Source organism: Lacerta agilis, chromosome 10 (genome assembly GCF_009819535.1).
Source record: "Lacerta agilis isolate rLacAgi1 chromosome 10, rLacAgi1.pri, whole genome shotgun sequence".
In the NCBI taxonomy this organism is placed as follows: Eukaryota; Metazoa; Chordata; class Lepidosauria; order Squamata; family Lacertidae; genus Lacerta; species Lacerta agilis.
This window is the reverse complement of record NC_046321.1, coordinates 30,395,540-30,415,524: the sequence shown is the minus strand read 5'-3', so window position 1 is coordinate 30,415,524 and position 19,985 is coordinate 30,395,540. Positions and strand designations below refer to the sequence as shown.

General features: G+C 41.5%; 1 protein-coding gene across 1 annotated transcript; it reads left to right on the top strand.

The window, feature by feature from the left end:
• The first annotated feature begins 2,957 nt into the window (after nucleotides 1–2,957).
• Nucleotides 2,958–17,925, top strand: NFAM1 (NFAT activating protein with ITAM motif 1). Its single transcript, XM_033163024.1, has 6 exons — nucleotides 2,958–3,049; nucleotides 7,768–8,109; nucleotides 8,448–8,560; nucleotides 9,976–10,062; nucleotides 13,534–13,620; nucleotides 17,580–17,925. Exons 1-6 carry the CDS (start codon nucleotides 2,995–2,997, stop codon nucleotides 17,652–17,654), a joined length of 759 nt encoding a protein of 252 aa, XP_033018915.1. The 5' UTR covers nucleotides 2,958–2,994; the 3' UTR covers nucleotides 17,655–17,925.
• The last annotated feature ends 2,060 nt before the right edge of the window (nucleotides 17,926–19,985 follow it).

Sequence of the window (19,985 nt, the reverse complement as noted above, 5' to 3'; positions counted from 1 at the left end):
CAGCCCAGTTTTGTGAAGTTTTTAATGTTTGATGTTTTACAGTGTTTTTAATATTCTGTTAGGAGCCGCCCAGAGTGGCTGGAGAAGCCCAGCCAGATGGGCGGAGTATAAATAATAAATTATTATTAATAATAATATTAATTACTGTTTTACTGCATAATAGATATCGTGAGGGCAAACTTCATGCTTATAGCCCCCCCCCCCCAAATCCCCAGTCCACCACCTGGAGACCAGGAATTTGTTTTCAATACAAAAACTGAGCTCACAGTCCTTTCCTTCAGTCTGTTGGTACTGGGAGTCAGAAATCTTTGGTGATTTACTGTAAATCACCCTGAGATTAACCAGTAGATATAGATCTACATTCTGCCTTTCCCTGGCAGAATGTGGTGGTCTGGCTTTTTTTTATTGCCAAGTGTGTGTAGGCTTGTTATAACCTCACTCTTATGTATCCTGGCAGCTGATATACAAAGAGAGAAATGGAAAACTGTTATGCAGTGCCCCCTTGTGAGTGCACACTCCACACAGTCTTATCTATGGAGTGCCTTACATCTATCTTCTGCCTCTGTTGCATTTGAATGGAAACTTCTGATGAAGTGCTTTAATTACAATTTATTAGCAACAGCTAACTTAATACAGATCAGGGTAGGAAATAATAGCTGAAAAAGGAGGGCATTCAGTTGTGAGGATTTTGCGGGTGCATGTTTTTCTAGCAGTTCATTGTGTTAAGCGAATGTGACAACTTGAGCTTCGGTTCTTGGAGCATACTGAATTTGATTTTAAGGTGCCATCGCTGTAATATGATGTTGAAAGATCTTGACAGGCTGCAATAAATTTTTGCCTCTGCAAAATGACATCAGCTGCCTTTGCATTAATTGGAAAATAGACATTCTTAGTGGCTGCATGTTTACCTGAGCATGAGCATCATCCAGAGCTAATAGTCATTGGCTGTGATATCTTTTGGTGGACATGGTTCAGCAAGCGGAGATTGTCTGGTGGCATCCCACCCCAATCCCCGTGTGGTGCGAGATTCTAGGGCAGTGGTGGCAAACCTATAGCACATGTGCCAGAGGGGGCACTCAGAGGCCTCTCTGTGGGCACACATACCATCGCCCCAGCAGGGCCATAGCTAGGGGGTGAAACTGGCACTCCTGGCCACTTCCAGCATGGTCCCAGTGCTGCTAGGGCACCATTTTCACCCTTGGGGCCGCGCTGGGGGGTGGGGTGGGGGGAGAAGGACTCTTGCCAGGAAACTGCTGCTCCATCCAAAGCCTGCAGCACCGCTACTCAAGTCACCGACCACACCCATCTGCCACTGCAACCAAAGCTAATGGCTGCCTCTGGGCTGGCTCCACCTCCCCACTATCAAACTCTGTTGTGTTGGGAATGGCGCTCTCTCGGAGGCGGCTCCAAGACCCCTGGGTGACTCCCAAGAGGCCCCTCTGGAATGGCATGTCCCTTCACTCACAGAGTGCCTATCTGCGACCCTTAAGAGAAGAGCACACAAGTCTTCTAGCATCACGCAGCAAGAAGAAGGAAGCATCCGTAGATCTAAACTATGTTTATTTACAGTCTATATACAGAGAGTCCATTTCCATGTCTGTGTTCTCCAAGCTGGCAGAACAAGAAGCAAACTGCAACACAGCAGAAGTGAAACTAAATTACAATAACTCTCTTAGGCGGAAGAGATAAGACTGTCTTCCGTTCCCACACTCACTCAGACACTCATGTGATTTATACTAATCACAATAGTCCTGCTGAAGCAGCAGAGGCTACACAAAAATCCTAACAGGTTGTGCCCGACCCGCCTTCCTGCTCTGCTCTCGGGTGCCTTTAGAGCCGTGGTAACCCAGGTGAGCAAGGGGCTGAGCAAGTGTCGATTGATGCGTCAGGGCCTCCTGCCAGTCTCTTGTTCCTACTCGAGAGTAAGCTGCCTTGAGTTCAGCAAGGTTAGACAAATCATCAGCATGCGTACAACAGCAAAAATCACATTAATTGTTCAAAAGCATGCAAAATGCAAACTTTTGACTTTCAATAAAAACATTGTTTGTATCATTGAAAGCTTTGTTATTGTGTTTTTCTTTTAAGACACAGGATGTTAATGTATGAGTTGTTTTTTCTAAACTAAAACCTCAGTATTCAGGCTAAATTGCCATGTTGGCACTTTGCGATAAATAAGTGGGTTTTGGGTTGCAGTTTGGGCACTTGGTCTCTAAAAAGTTCGCCATCACTGTTCTAGGGGTTCCAGGCGCTTACCCAGGATTTGGCTTTCCTGGAAGGAAAGACTGTGGTGTCTTTATGAAATGTTGTTTTATTTATACCTATATACAACCTGAGCCTACAGTGGAGGGGCCAGAGCATTAACACCCAGAAAGTCTTGCTTGTCCCATTGTCACAGCTTTGGATCCAAGCAAATATCCAGCATGGCTCTCCCTCTCAGGCATCTGCCTGCAGCCTGCTTGTAGCCCAGTTCAAACATACAGGTGACTCCCCACTTACACAGGGGTTACCTCTTCCAGCCCCCCCCCCCCTTGCAGAAGTGAAATTGTGTAAAGTGGGGAGCACCCTCTAAACAACCTTTAATTGCCCTCCCATAGAATGTGCTCTTGTTACTTTAATGGATTGTGCTATTCAATTTCTCTGCCTCGTTTCATTTGCCAGCCCTGGTCCTGCAAAATAGGAGATAGCTGAAGTGTAATCTGGTTTTATAGTTTTAACTCGTTTTTAGTTTCGTTATATTAAGTCTTCTGCACACTGCTTAGAGACAACCATAGTAAGTGGTAAACAAACTGTTAAAAGTAATTTTAAAAATGCACAGAGGCCCCAAAGCAGAAAGCACTGAATACAACAGAAAGGACGAAACAAGGAACAAACGACCAGTAACGTATTGTTTTGTTCCTCCTAAAGCCATCCTTCCCACCCCAAGAAAAGGGAAGAGAGAGAAATACATTTCTGAGTACCTCTTACCTCAGCCTATACCTCTTTTTACATGCTGCCATGGCCTCCGGTCTATATACTGTTATCGCACTTCTCTGGACTCTTCAAGATGGTGGTAAGAACATGTCTCTTTCTCTTCCCCCCTTTCTATCTAATCTCTCATTTGTTCAGTCTGAGAAAGCCTTTTCACCAGTCTCTTAAAAGCAGTAGTATTTTCAACCATTTCTGCTGTATATGATCACCTCTCCCTTTCTCAATCCTTCTCTCTCCTGTTCTCACCCTTATCTGTGGCCATCTTTTAAACAATAAAAATAAAAAATGAAGCTGGTGCCATTGGGGTGATCTATCTAAGATAAAGCGTGGCTTGTCTGTGGATCCAAATTTGTGGGTGTAAAATTGAATAATAGTTTGTTTTTATTCTCCTCCCTGTTAATTGATAAATGCAAGGTTGCCCTGAGTGTTCTGAGTTGAAAGTGGGGAGGGGGAAATATTCACATTTTGTAAATAGTGAAATAATAAAACCCACCGACTGATAGTCAGTGCCTTAAGGCAAGCAGTCTCTTAACACTTTCCAGAACTGACAAAGCAATCAAGGATTAATGGGTGTAGTGAGTGAACATGTTATGTGAATATAGTGGTGAGTAGGGTTGCAGAAAGTATTGCAGCTCTTTCCCCCCCTCCCTCTCTCATCAAACTTGATGAGACTTTAGCAAACAATCAGTGATATTCCATGTATATATTGCTTATGTGCTACAAATGCTTCACATACATTATCAGTTTTAGTAATTCTATAAGCCTAGGGGGGTGGGAAAACCTTTTTTTTAAAGTCATAAGGGCCAGAAATAGAACACTGAAGGGTTGCATTTGGCTCCTGGGCCTTAGGTTTCCCATAACTATTGTCTCTGGGCCAGAAGAGTTGATTGTTACCACAATGACTGTCAGTAACAAGCAGTTTTCAATGAAAAAACACATCTTAATTATGTTAAAAATAGCCAGAAATAAGTAATATCCAGTTTGGGGCCATAGGGTTCACACTTTTAACCCAATTTGGGCTTGAGGGATCAATATATCCAAAGTGTATTAAAATAACTTTTGGCCAGAGGGTGTACAAAAATCTGTCAAAATATGCATGTTCCACAAAACATGTTTGGGCTATGCATAAGGACTAGATAATGTACAAAATTCAGTCAATATTTGCACATTTCCCAAAGCCCGTTGTAGTATTTATGTATTGATTGGGAAACAGGAACAATTTCCTATTCATGGATGATGTGCACATTCTCCATGAGGCCTGGTGAATGTGCACAACAGCTGGTTGTTATACGCATTAACCAATAATCTAGCATTCCCCATAACACACACACACAGAGAGAGAGAGAGAGAGACCCACCGAGCGAGCGAGAGCGCCACACTACAAGGTTGACTGTTTGTTTGGGCTCATGGGGAGATCTTTTGATTGCTTTTAAGAGAGAGAGGGGATCCTATGAGCAGGCTCTTGGATTCCTGTTGGGTCCTGCTTATGGGTTCATCAACAGAAAATTAATAAGCAAGTCACATGCAGCTATTTAATGTGTTTACACTGGTGAGATATCGTTCAAAAAAATTATATCACAAGAGGTTCGTGTGAACCTCATCACCATACAGCCTCACAGAGCAAGTGGCAAAGATAGACATTGAGCACTCGTCCACTACTTACAGCTTCCTGGCGCATGAGACGAAAATAGACGATATGCTTTACGAAACAGCCAGTTTTGAAACACTCTCCCTGCTCCCATTATTTCTTTGTCATCAAACTGTAATGCAGAATTGCTGCAAACAGTAAACTGGCCACTTCCGCCCATCGCTTTCCACATACCAGAATTTCATATGAACAGTAGTAAGTGGGGTGGGGGGTGGGGGTAGGGGAAGAAGAGGAAGTCGTCGGCAGCAAAGATGATAAATTCCCACAGCATTCTGCTAATGGACTCTGCGTATCATCTGAAATTTGCTGTTTCCAGTTCAGACAGTAGTTTTTAGAGTCAGCACAATCCTCTTTCTGTACTCCAGCACTTCGCTGGGCATCTTCCAGGTTGGGAATACCCAGAATTGCATTGGTGATATCTGAATTAATGGAACAGAGACCTGGCTCCCAATTTGCCCTTGTGTGTAGGTTCTACATTTGGCAGTTCGGCATGGGGGGGGGCAGATCTTCAGCTCCTTGTCTAAAACTTTGTGTAGAATATTTAACGTCAGCATTCAGATATTTAATTAGAAGTAAAAATTTCTACAGACATAGGCTAAACACTGTGGGGGAGAGTGAGTGTGCTCTGCTAAATGTAAAGCTAGGTGCACTGTGAACTGTCTTAGTCAAAAAGGCAACTAGATTGTGGACTTGTGGTTAAGTCCACTATCTTGTGGTGTAGAACAGTGGTAGATGCACACCTGGAGTATTGTGTCCAGTTCAAGGAGCCACAATTTAAGAATGCTGACAAGCTGGAACATGTGCAGAGGAGGGCAACCAAGATGATCAAGGGCCTGGAAACTAAGCCTGATGAGGAATGGTTGAGGGAAATGGGTATGTTTAGCCTAGAAAAGAGGAGACTGAGATGTGACAGCCATCTTCCAATATCTAAAGGGCTGTCACATGGAGGACGGAGCAAGCTTGTTTTCTTTTGCTCTGGAGGCTAGGACCCAAACCAATGGCTTCAAGTTACAGGAAATGAGATTCTGACTAAACATAAAGAGCTTTCTGGTAATATGAGCTGTTCAAAGGTGGAATAGACTCCCTTGGAAGATGGTGGACTCTTAATCCTTGGAGGTTTTTAAGCAGAGGCTACATTACAGATGGCCATCTGTAATGTATGATCTAGTTGAGATTCCTGCATTGCAGGAGATTGGACTAGAATGACCTTTCCAGCTCTATGATTCTATGATCTAGTGCAGGGGTCAGCAACCCACGGCTCCGGAGCCGCATGCGGCTCTTTTACACCTTTGCCACGGCTCCTGGGCTCCGGGGCGGATACGCCCATCCACTTCTCCAGCTGGCCAGCGGCAGCGGCCACCCTCCAGCTGGCCGGCGGCCCGCCCTCCGGAGGCTGAGGGCGCTGCTGCTGTGCTGCTGTGCTCATGCGTCATGCCTCGTTTCTGCCAGCGCAGGCGCAGCAGCAGACAGCAGCAGTTTCCCTCCGGAGGTGTGGCTGCTGCTGCTGCTGCTGCTGGCGTGGAGCTGCTGCTGGCTGCTGCGTCGAGGCGACGACGAGGTAGGCAGCTGCGGGCTGGGCCAGGGGCAGCGGGTGAGGGCGAGGGGGGAAGCCCTCTTTTAAAAAATGGTCGAGGAAGCAGCGCCTGTTTCCCTGCCGCTGCCTCCTTCGCTCCTGGTTCCGCTCGCAGCCTCAGACTGCCTCTGAGCCTCTTGCTCAGACTGCCTCTGAGCTTGCAGCCTCTTGCGGGCGCACGTCTCTCTCCGCCCCGGAGTAAGGCCGGGACGCCCCAAAAGGTTGCAGTTTTTCCTCTGTCCTGAGTGTGTGTTAGGGGAGCCTTGACAAAGCACCTGTTGGCATGGAAGAGAGGAGTCCTAACTTGGATCTGTGTTCATGTGCAAAATCTATCGCCATTGTCATTAAGGGGGCAGGGAACTCCCCTAAAAAGGTTTGAACACTATGAACTACTACAGCCACCTGTATGCAAGTCAGCACAAACATCACAGGCTTCTCTGGTGCAATTCTGTGCTTTATTTAGCAAGAGAGGAGGTTGGAAGAGGTGAGCATAGCCTCTGGTCTGGAATATTAAGGGTAAAAGACACTAAGATTATTGTAAAAGCCAGCAGTCTTCAAACATGGGACAAACATTTAACACAAGTGTGCAGTTGAGGACTCATTTTTTTAAAAAAACAACAACAACAAATCAAATATTTGTATACTGTTGCAACCCACCTTGGATCAGGCTGTGACCTGGTAGTGGTCCCCAGGGTGGATAAAAATGAATGATTTAAAAAAATAAAAAAATGGATTTTTTTTTTATTTAAATCAGATTTTTAAAATTTAAATCAGATTTTTTTTTATTTAAATCGGATTTTTATAAATAAAATGCAGTGTTATATTTGTTTTAAATGTCGCAATGGTTTTGCGGCTCCCAGGTTTTTTTTTTTCCTTCGGAAACGGGTCTAAGTGGCTCTTTTTGTCTTAAAGGTTGCAGACCCCTGATCTAGTGGCAGATTCCTGAGTCATTTGCTGTAGATTGGCCAGAATTTCTGACTCCCTATAGTTTAACAAGAGCAACACCAAGATGACTTTTTCCATCTAAATTAGAATGCTTTACTGAAGTTTGCATGAAAGGACTGAGCACTCATAGAATCAGAACTGTAGAGATCCTAGTTGCCAGAGGATCATCTCGTCCAACCCCCTGCAATGCAGGAATCTCAACTAAAGCATCTATGACAGATGGTCATCCAACCTCTGCTTAAAAACCTCCAAGGAAGGAGAGTTCACCACCTCCTGAGGGAGTTCGAGTTCAGATCCTGAAAACAAATTGCTAGACACACAGTGTGTTCACCCCGTTCTTTAATTCTAACTCTGTCTTTTGTACCTGTCTCCAGCTGGTAGAACTTTGGATTCTAGTAAAAAGCTAACTAGATCTGACAACCTGAAGTCCATCCACCCATGGTATATACTCCTCTAGTGTCAGACTACTCAATCTGTTGCCATCTCACTCCAGTTCAGATATGATAAAATTAGCATTCTTCTTACAGGCTGTTCTAGGATATGGGCAAGTGTTGCCAAAATATAGATGACTGAGCAACTTTTCTCAATCTTGGTAACTGTAAAAAAATAAAATAACATTCTCCTCATCTACCAGGGACTCTCCACGTGGATAATGACCATCTAATCAAGATTGCTTTTGCCAATGAAGAAATTATTGCACTCTGCAAAACAAACATAATTTATAAACCAGATTATACAACATTCATCCTTAGCTATTATCGGATTGACTCGGAAGGCAAGGAGATCACAGTCATGAAATCTCAAAAGTCTGTGGAAATTCCTCCCGGTCGTGAGAACAAGTCAGAGACATTATATTATGAATTTAAAATAAAGCCTTATATACATTCCTCTGTTTCTGGTACCTACTACTGCAAAGCTCTTTGGAGCTTTAAAAACCAAGTAAGAAGGGGAAGTGGGACATTTATCCTTTTCAGAGGTAAGTTCTTGAAGGCAAGTGAGCGGTGGTGGGTTGAACAACAACCGGGGGTGGGGCGGGGGTGGTCAATCTTGTATAAAGGCATTTTAAACTTTTCCTACCTTTATTTGAATGTATACTATAAGCAGACAAATTACAATGTCTAATTGCAAACAAATCACAACCCCCTTAAAGACCAACACATTTTATTCTGATGTAAGCTTTCATGGACTAGCAATTAGGTATAAGACCTTGAGTTCCTTGAAGGAAAAATGGGATGTAGATTTAAAACAATGAGCCTTGGCTCCCAGTTACCTGCATGCTTGGCTGCATGCTTGGCTTTCCTCATTTTCTTGCAGAAAAAGGATATACAGAGCCCTCTCTTACCATGTGGATGTGCCTTATCACCATCACCATTATTTTGGCTGTTGCAAGCATCATGGGAACTGTCCTGCTGTTCTGGAAGAGAGAGGCAAGTAATTATTACTTAACATCGTGTTGCATTTGCTACAAAATGCAAGACGTTTTGCAGTATCAACCATTCAGTACTGCTGAATATTAAAGTCAGTTACAAAATGCTTGGAATGAGGGCTTCTTACTTGATTAATATTACTTGATTAACCAAATCAAAATCTTACTTGATTAATCAAATTTTAATTATTAAGATTGAGTTGATTAATCAATTAAATCTGCATATGTTTGCATGTGGCTAACATAACAGTTCTGGAGAAAAATGCATTATTTCTTTGTCTGTAGAAAGTGAGTATACAGGCATCACCTTCAAGAGGGACGCTCCCCTCCTGTGGGAAATGGATGTTCCCTACCATCTGCAGTTTTACACACACACACACACACACACACACACACACAATTTTAACTCATGTGAAAAAACATTTATTTAATTATTGAAGTGTTGCCTAATCAGGAATGCCTTTTTGGTCAATGAAAAAATATCAAAGTACCAGTTTGTGGGCTTCTGATCAGCCACTGTGAGAACAGGATGTTGGACTAGATGGGACTAGATTGGCCATTGGCCTGATCCAGCTGGCTCTTATCTTCATACTTCCCTTATCCTGAATACTTTCGTGGGAAGTCCTGGACAGTCTTTACAAGGTCAGTGTGTTCTTTGGAAGAGAAAATACTACAGGCTTAGGCTTGTGGTGACTTTGTGACAAAATGTCTACAGATTTGAAGGCTGATACTTATATTGTATTATTGTTTTGAAATTCTTTTTTTAAAGTTAATAAGGAGGGGGATGAAGGTATCTCACCAGGCAGAACATTCCAGAAATTGGGAACAAACACCAAGAAAGCCTTATCATGGGTGAGCTCCAACTGGGCAGCACCCAGCACCACCAACAGAGCCTGCCAATCATGGTGCCTGTGATAGTTCATATTGGTCTGACCATCTTTTAGTTACTTGGGTCCCAAGCCATTTAGGGCTTTATATTCTAGAATTAACACCTCGATTTGAGCCTGGTAGCTCAATGATAACTCAAAAGCAAGTGCTAATCCCATTGACAACCTGAAAGGTGGAGATGACTGAATCACACTTCCATTGCTTTGAATGGGATATTAAATTTCCCATTGACCTCCATCAATATGCCTACCACAGGGAAATTTTAGCTGCAATGGACAGTCAGATGCCCTTGTGTTTCTGTAATAGTTCTGGGGCATTTCCTCTGAACTCCAAAGTTCATTATGTGGACAGTTCCTAAGCTTTGGTTTATTATTCACACCACAGAGGGGTAGCCGTATTCAAAATCCTTTCAACTCCTTTGAAAGGTAAAGAATTAGGAAGAAGAACCAAAGCTTGTACATGTTGAATTTATGCTTTGCCATTTATTCCCATTCATCGTATCCTCACGAATTTGTGGTGTGGCCTCAGTGGAGACAGATCAAGAAGTGCCCTGCTCAGAGACAACACCCTCCACACACTTCAGGCAGCTCAGAACCCCCAGAGCCCTCATATGCTGTGAGTATTACTGTATATCAAGAATGACTTTTTGTAGCAGCCCTGTTCAGAAGCCATTAAGTGTAACACGGTGGAGGCTCATGGGGATGAATCCACTGCAAAGTTCTGCAAAGAGGGAGGTTTACCATGTCTAGCTGTACATGGGAAGGTTCCCTCTCCAGGCAATGGAAAAAGATACAGGGGTCAAAATGGGCCTGGAGTGGGAAAGAAATGTATGAGGTACAGTGTGAAAAATTTAATTAAGAACTATGAGCCTCAGAAATAAATGACATGAGCATGTACAGAGTGTACCTCCCTTGGTCTTCTGAACAACACTGAAAAAGGTTGAACAACAAAGAACATGGTGACTTAAGACTCCAATTCATAAACCTTCAGCCCAATATTCACATGTTTGCTAAAGCCCATCAGGTTTCTCACTGGAGAGTACGCTATATATATTATTTTCACAGAATCGTAGAATTGTAGAGTTGGAAGGGACCCCAAGAGTCATCTTGTCCAACCCCTTGCAATGCAGAAATCTCAGCTAAAGCATCCATGTTTAGCTAGCAGATAATCATAATGCTACTAGATAATTCTGCAATGATTAGCGCATCAGCTGAAGATAAAACTGTCATTGAAAAGGAACTTCATATTCACTTTCTATTACCAGGTCTTTTCTGTCAATTCCATCCCTTAAAAGAGGGATATATGCTATATTACTTAGTAAGCAACGGAGATGAAGAAAAGCATCTTGGGCATCTTGAATAAATGCATCTTCAAATTTGTTATGTATTGTTGAAAGCTGAAGTACTCTGAGCCATGGAAGATATAACAGTAGAAAACCATGCAGCTGTGCAGGAGGAAAATTGCTCTTATGACTTGGGTGGGAAATAGGGTTGAGCAGAGATTTGAAGTAGATGCTTGGAAGTTGTATTCTATCCTTGACTATTAGATGCATGAGCAGTAGGTTTTAATTACGGTTTATGGTTACCAGTCAATTCAAGGGGTGGTTTTACAGGTATCATTTCATCTCTCCTCTTGCTGTGAGAAAAGGTGCACAGGGCATATGGTCATTTGATATCATGCTTTAAAATAACAGCTGAGACTCAAAGAACAGAGAAGGAAACTTTTATCTAGTTTTGTCAGGCCTGGGGTGTTGGCAACTGTCAGGAAAAAGCCAAGAGCTGTAAATCACAAGTTAGGAACTGGACACAGTGAATATTGTTCATGCTTCATGAAAATTCCCAGCTAGAACAGGAAGCTTGTACGGGCCTTTCTGGTCAGGGGCTGCCAGTGGGCAGCCTGGGTGAAAGGAGGAACTTCAGGGCAAAAGCGACTTTAGCTTCCCAGCAGGTGGGAATTACGGGGGGGGGGGAGGCTGTGGGGAGGTGGGCACAGTGCAAACATACCAGTGAGAACACGGCTGTTCTCACAATACTAAAAAGGCCTTGGGCTGTTCCTCAATGCACCTCTCTTCTCTCTTGGGGTTCACACAATGTTTTAGCTATTCCTTGCCTTCCCTACTTCCCTGTAATATCCCCCAATCATGTTGCTACCTACTGCAGTGGTGAGATCATCTTTAATAGTTAATTCACATCCTCTGTCAGCTTAGGGTAGTGCTGGTGTATTCATGGCTGCAGTCCCACCTAATAAAAAACTTTCCATCAAGCCTAAATCCAGCTGACTGTTATTTGGGGGGTCCTTTCACCTATGCCCCCCTTCATTCTTCTCTCTTCCTGCCCTTTCCCATTGCAGTCGCAGAAGGAGAATTGATTATTGGACAGCGCTGTGCGTTATCAGTTTGTTTTGGAGCGAGTGGTGGGAAACAGAGTTTGACAATTTGTTCTTTTCCTCTTGCTGCGTCACTGAGCCTTGCAAATCCTGCACGTTCCCCATTCTTCTGTTAATGCCACCTGTCTTCCTGCATGCTGAAGCTCCTCCCACCTTCCTGTTGCTAGGGGAACTGGCACCACGACCATGGCAACCTGCTGTTACCATAAACACACATAAGTGCTGTTTTTGGTGCCTTTTTAGATAAGAGACTTAACATCAATACATCTGACATACATATTTAGTGGCAAGATGTTTCATCTCTTTGCTTGTGCTTATTTGCAGACTCAGTTTCTCAGTTCTAGGTATTCTGAGCCGCTGCCTGGGGGGTGTAAAGAGCAGACCCCCCTTTCTCCTCCAGCCTTTCTTAGTGATAACTAGGAGGAGCCTAAGCATGGCTATTGTGTTCTTAAGGCAATTGTTGGGATTAAGCGTAGGGTGGAGTATTCTGCTGTATTTCCAAAAGATATAAAACTGTATCAGCTAATCCATTTTTCTTTTAATCACCTAAACTGCAATCTTAAACGCATTTACCAGGGAGTAAAGCACTGTTGGCAATGTGAAATGTATTTCCAGTGTAGAATAGTGGTTAGAGAATTGGACCTAGGACCTGGGAGACCAGGGTTCAAACCAGCATTTGGGCATGAAGCTCACTGGGTGACTTTGGACCAGCCAGTGCCTCTCAGTCTGTCATACCTCACAACAAAATAAAATAAAAAATTCCTTCCAGTAGCACCTTAAAGACCAACTAAGTTTGTTCTTGGTATGAGCTTTCGTGTGCATGCACACTTCTTCACAAGGTTGTTGTCAGGATTAAATGAGGATGGGGAGAACCATTTTTGCCACCTCAAGCAAAAGGTGGGATAGAAATTCTATAAATAAAGTAAGTATTTCCTTGTCAATATGCACAGGATTTTGTTGTTATATAGCGCTGTCTCAGTGTCAGTGAATTAGTCATTTTAGATTTGAATATATTTACATGAATCTCTTATGTAGCATAGTTATTACAAAAATTGAGTTTATAGTCAATGTCTCACACCAAAATATGCTGACAATTCATGACACTCCTGTGAGGCAGGGAAAAAGCAGTTTATGAGATTCCTGGCTAAACAGAGTTTCAAACCCAAGTCTAACACTCTTAACTGTTAGGCTGCAAACAGCTAATATGTACAGTATATAGGAATGATCTAGGGGTTATCTCCCCTTCTGTGAGAAGTGACAATTCAAGTTAAAACAAATTAAATAAATCCCAATAAAACTTAAACCCTGTGCAGAAAAGACTCATCAGATTGTTTTCTTTTCCCTCAGACTTTAATTCAAGGCTTGTAATATTATAAATGTTTGAAGCCTTGGTTTCTAGTGTTGGGACAAGGAGTAGGACATCAACAATGTTTGCTTGGTGCCCAAACTGGTTAATAATGCAGAGCCATTCTCATGAAGATTATTCCCTTCTCAATTTCCCCTATCCTCACTTGGGAACCTTGGGGGATGTACATACCGTAATTTAGGGCAAAACCCTGTGCACATTTACCTGGGATGAGAATAGTCTATTATTGAGATCCCAACATAGAAATATAAAACCATTGGTAGGAATTATAATTTAATTTGTATGTATAGGATATTATGATTAACACGTGTCCTTCCCATTCCTTCCTGCTTCAGGAATTAGGACCACGGGAACCTGATGTCTATTTTGCCATTAATAAAAGTACAGGTAGTCCATTGCACAAAAAGGTGCCAGCAGTCAAGGTAAGTCTGATACTTTTATCCCTGTTTCCTTCTGGATTGGCTGCTGTTACAGAAGCCATATGTGTGATGGGAATGCTAGCAAGAACAAACACATTATAATCTGCAGATCCTGGCTCACCCAACTCAGCCAAATTACTTGTCACCATCAGTGGTATCTCCTGTCTGCATCCTCGACTGACAGGGCATGTGAGGTATGCTTCCTGGCGTTCTGAACACTGCACAGATAACTTCTACATGCCCAAGATTAAGACAAGCAACTTCTAATAATACATTTTATCTGGGTCATGTGTATCCACTACTAAGGCAGAAGCAGCTCTTCGGGGTCAGTAAAGGATAAATTCTACAGGTCAGGGGCTGCTTCTCACCATTGCACTTTAAAGGTTCCTTGTGCTTCCAGATCAGCTTGTCAGGTAGACACTGTTGATCCAGTTTTTCTGGAATAGTTCAACAGTAGCTTCTTCCCAGCAGGGCAACCAGAGGACAACTTTTAATCTAATTAAATAGACTGTGACCAGGTCAATCTGATATAACTCTTTCAAAACTTGGGTTGCATGTATATGTAACTATCTTGAACCAAAGGTATAACATAATGGTATGACCAGACTGAGGGCAAGTCTGAAAATGTATCCAGAAGTGGTCAGACTTTAGGTTTGCAGGATCTGCTTTGTTTTTCACTAGAAGTCTCAGATTCACTAACCAGAAACAGGTGCAAAATAGTGTCTAAGGAAGGTGGATATAGATTTGATGGGGAAATTGCCTTTGAGGGTATGTTCAGTACTGTACCAGAACTGGAGTTCACAGACATTATTGATCACACATAAATTTTGGTTGTCCCCCCCTCCCCCCAGTATATTTCCTGATTTCAGCAGCCTAATTTAGAAGGGGAGAAATGGTTTTGTTGCCACTATGCTTAAGGCACTGGGAATTTTGCTGATCTGTAAATCATCTGGAGATCTATCTGTAAATCCCAATCTGGCTTCTGGCTGCCTGTGCTCTACTTTATGGTGTTTTGGATTTTTATTTTTATTTTTTTTTAAAAAAACTTGCCTCTCCATTGTTGCATATGCAATAAATAAAAACCATTGAAAAATGGAGTCACAGAAATCTCAATGTCCAATGGGTGAATACTTTGCCATAGAGGTCATTGAAAGAAGCAGGGAGTAAGTGTTGAAGTATTCACATCATCAAGGCTACAAAAAATCCAGTTAACCAACCACTACTGGTGCCTTTGAAATGAGAAAGAATAGAAAAAATGAAAAGAGGGGGTGTACCCACGTTTGCACATGTACAGTGCCCGGATAGTGCAGTCAAATTTAATTCTGCTAAAGGTAAAGCAAAATTGCAGTGTTAGCAACCTGCACTATGAAAAGATTCTGGGTTATTATGTGTACTGTCATGTATGCTATGTGCATGCCAGAAAATGGAAATAGAATATGGCAATATCTCCTAGATTAGCCAATCATGAAAAGGTTTTCAATCTTTTGGGTTTCACAGAACTCTTCATCAGGCAAATTGAGGATTCAGACCATTAAACAACGATATAATTTAGACCCTTATACTTTGAATTGCGGTAGCAATGTGCTTTCTGTACATTAGAACACTGTGTACTAAGAATCTCCTGTATTTCTTCCAAAATAGAGCATATTTCATTATGAGCTAATTCTTCTAACTCAAGTTAGAAAGGGAACATTTGTACTTGACTGTCATTTATCTGGTGTCTTGTTTCTATGCTTGGCTCTGAAAACATATAAAGGTTGCCAGCGCATCTCTCTCTAGACTAGACCAATTGGAATGCCAGCTGCTTAATTTCCAGATTATGCCTATATTGCTCTTGGGGCCAATTTGGATGTTGGTTGTTCTCTGGAAATAGCAGATGTGGAGTCAAATGCAACTCGGCATACCCACAGAAATATACCGGTAATGTGTGAATTAGAATTGTGTGGATTTCATCCATGCACTAAAATGTGTTTTGGAGTACACACATCAGAGTACAAGTGAGACCCATTGTTGCTGGGTATTATGTCAGTTTCGGGTGGATATGCAGAAACATGAGTGATTCCCATATCTTCCCGAAGAAAGTAACCTCTGAATTGCCACTTGCCAATGTTAAGGTAAACATATGAAACCAAACTGATGACTTTGACAGGTTAGGCCTTCAATGTTTTTTAAACTGAAGAAGGGAATAGAAAAAATGAACAACAACAACAACAACAGTATGGTAAATACAGAACCTCCATTACTTCTGTGTGAACATCTACACACCCTTCACTTCACTTCACTGTACTCATAGCATTCAGTATTACATGCCACCCCCTTGCCCAGGGCCTGTGTTTCCTGTGTTTAGAGCTCATTATCTCTATATCAGAACAAATGGCAATTCACTGAAAACCTGAATTGCTGTTTGCTCCAAATGAGTGCTAAAGAGGGGTTTTCCTTGGGGGAAAGCAGTGCGACAAGAGGAATGTGCATAAGCCTTTACTGCCTGAGGGTTTCTTTTTCACATGACTATACCTTGTGAAGATATCCCGAACTAGTAATCTTAAGGGTTTGTAACATCCATATGAAAGTTCCCTTCTTGGGTGTCATCCAGGTCTTCATGGCCTCCCTAACAGACCTGCAGCTATCCCATGTGTGAGGTCCTGTTCCACTCTACTTAAACTTGGGTTGAAAAGTAAGAGGTGCAAGTTCTTACAGGAACATAGAAAACTTCCTTATAGCAGGTCAGACTATTTCCCCATCAAGGTCAGTATTAGCAGCAGCTCCTCGGGATCTCTGGAGATTTTCCCCATCACTTGCTACCTGATTTTAAACTGGAGTTGCCAGGGCCTGAATTTGGGACCTCGTAGATGCAAAACACATTCTCTGCTGTTGAGCTATGGCCCTTTATTACTTCTTGTAGAACACATACCACAACAAGATCTGTCAAGCTTGCTCTATGTTCTGTTTTAGAAAGTTGGTGAAGACTTTATTCTAGCAAGCCTATGGGGGCAGTGGTTAAAACATTTAAATTGTAAATGTTTAAGTGAAGTATTAGCTATTTTTTAATCTGCACATTTTAATATTTTAAGGTTCTTTTTAATGTTTTATTGTTTCATTTCATTTCAATACCACGATATATATAGATATAAATCTCAAAGCAGTTTACAACCTACATAAAAACATCAAATAAAACAGTCCAGGATTAAACACTCCAAAAGAAGCTCAAATACAAAATATACATTCAAAGCAACATAATTAACAGGAAACTAAAATATTTTCTTAAATATTTCAAAATAAGACCTTACTAAAGGAGGTCAAATATAGAATATGCATTCAAAACAGGATAATTAGCAAGAGAATAAAATATTATTTTAAATATAGAACCTACCTGCTGCTGCCAGCGGTGGTTGATGGCTGTAGGAATGCAGTCTCGATGGCCTGGATCTACACTAAGTGACTTGGCACCAGCAGAACAAGCAAGGGGGTATTCACGTCTTCAGGTGCTTCACTAAATGCACACTTTGCAGCACACCTTGTGCATCACCAAGGTACTGCCTATGCAGCTTTTCACTCTATATACCGGTACCTGGAGGAAAACCAGGCGATTGCAAAGTCTCAGTCTGGTGGCAATCACCTGGAACAGAGTGCAGCCACACCTCCTTTCCAACAAGCCCAAGCCCAGTTTTAACTGCTATCTTGTTTTTATGGGTCCCTCTGCCAATTGAAAGGGCTCTTTATATTTGTGGACAGGGTTCTGCTTCACTAACTGGATGTTTCTGCAGATGAAGGGGAGCACTGAAACATGCTGCACTGCTCTTTTGAAGCGGTAACGGTTGTAGCAAATAAATATTTACTTTCTATTAGGGCTGCATCCATGGAGTGTTCTCCAGCGCATCTATTCCAGAGACAGACTGTACCGTTATATATCGGGTCCTCTTTTCCAGAACATTTTTTTTTACCCTTCCCCTGCCAATTTGCAGGTGTCTCGACAGAAAACGCAAGAAATCACAGATGTGTATGAGAACAATACAGCAGATTTGTATGAGAACATCTAAGGAGAGAGAGCTACACTGCACAGCCCCGCCTTTCTCCAGAGCTCAGAAGAAGGTTCTGAATTCTCAACATGGAACAAGTCATACATGTTCTATAAAGCAAAATGTTCTACTGATGTAGATAAAGGTAATACTGATACAATCAACACATGGAGCAGCCCAGTATTGTTCCTAGAAAATCCAGCTCTTTGAGACACATGCTTTCTACTGAAGAGAATGGGCTAATAAAGTGGGAATGGGAGCATCATGCAAGAACAGAGATTTGGGAGAAGAAAATAGGAACGTCTATGATTTTTAAAAAAATATTTATGATTTCCAATTATATACATTTCACTAGTTTTACAATCATTCTAACTCTACTTCCTCCTCTTTCTGCAGTTCCTTAAATTTATTTTTTTACATTTCCTACATATTCTAAATTAACTTAACTTACTCATTTATTCATCTACTTTAAATATATATTATAAAACTGCAGGTTATTACAATAATACTGCCAGTGTTCTTATCTGTTTACAGTTTGTAAATATTCAATAAACCATTTCCATTCTTTTATTTAAAAATTGTTATCTTGATTTCTTATTTTTCCGGTAAGTTTCGCCATTTCTGTATATTTCATAAGTTTTTGTATCCATTCTTCTTTCGTCGGGACTTCTTTTTTCCATTTTTGGGCAAATAACATTCTTGCCACTGTAGTCGCATACATGAATAAATTTCTATACTGTTTAGGTAGTTCTAAGCAATGAATAAAAAAGTGCAGGTGGCCATGCATTAGATTTTTGTAATGAAGTCAGATACTTAGACCTGTGCAATTATGATAAAATTCAAACTGACCTGGAGGTTCCTCTTAGTTTTAGACAATATTTTGTGTTTGGGAAAAGAGGGGCACACTAATATTGCAGCGCCAAGAGGCCTTTTGTTTAAGCCACAGCCAAAAAGACTATTATAAGTGTTTACAATAAATACAAATCATCTAAAGAAAATTTTGTGCCCATGAATCAAAGACATTTTGTTTGTTTGTTCGTTAATCTTCAGAAATGCATTGACATAAGAAGAAATAACAGAACTTTTTTCTTTTCTTTTTTTAGCTTAGAAGTCTGTGGGCAGGAACCATCTTATTTGCTAACATTATGTTGGCTGTTCTTTCAACCTTTTGGGCTGAAGAGCAGGGTAAAAATGCTTTGTATAATAAATATAGGTTATTAAATGTTACATGTTTCCTAGAACACCCACTTAACAGCAAATCCAAAGAATCTATTTTGGCATATAAGCGGTATATTAAACAAACCAACCAACAGATAATAGTACCCACCACACAAAATGGCTAAGCTCTAGTACCACTGAGGTATACCAAGTATCTATGAATATGGGTTGGGGGGAACCTCGGGACTGGGGGGGCAAATGCTGTGCTCCAGGCCTCTCTAACTCTTTTGACTCTCCGGAGGCCAAACCCCTCACTGACCCAGCTTTATACCCTCCTTGAGTGCTTTTGTTTTGAACAATGATAAAGATTATACATGGGTACAATTTACATTCATTGCTGCATCCCTGGCCATGCCCACCACTGGTGTGTGGCTCCAGTAAGATTGTCCAGAAAGGGATGTGGTTGGGAAGAGGTTCCCTGTCCCTCAGACAGAAACTACAGATTCAAAAGAGGAGCTATATTAGTCTCTTGTAATGAAAAACTTACAGTCCTATAGCAGGTTACTATTAACAGATTTTAAAGACTATTGCTATAACAGATATATTAACACCTGTCCTTGTGAAAGGAAAACTTACTTTATCAGATGCATGACATGGGCAGGGAAAGTATATAACGTGATTTTGTATGTCATAAAATGTAATCAGATATTCAGATTTTGAACAGTGGGGCTGAAAGACAAAGAAAAGCTTGCTGATAGCAGACAATAAACTACAGGAATCTGATCCAATCAATCAACTGAAGTTAATTTGTAACTGACATCAATATGAGCTTGCCATGCTCATCCCTTGTCTGATAACACTCAGTAGGGATATAGTGAAGCTTTAGTGGAGAACATTATGAATATGAATCAGCAATGGTGTCACCATTGGGAGAAAAATATACTGAATTGCATTAACAGAAATGTCACACCAGAAATAAAAATAATATGATTCTACCTGGTACAGACTTGGTTGGCCTCAGCTGAAGTGCATTCAGTTAAACATACCATAAGAAGTCTACAAACTAGTCAGGATCCAGAGATCTACACTTGTGGTTTTAAGAGTGGGATGCAGACATTAGGCCTCCATAATATAGAGGCAGAAATGGTGAAGACTCAACAGCAATTTGAAATATCTTCAGAGCTGCCACAAGAA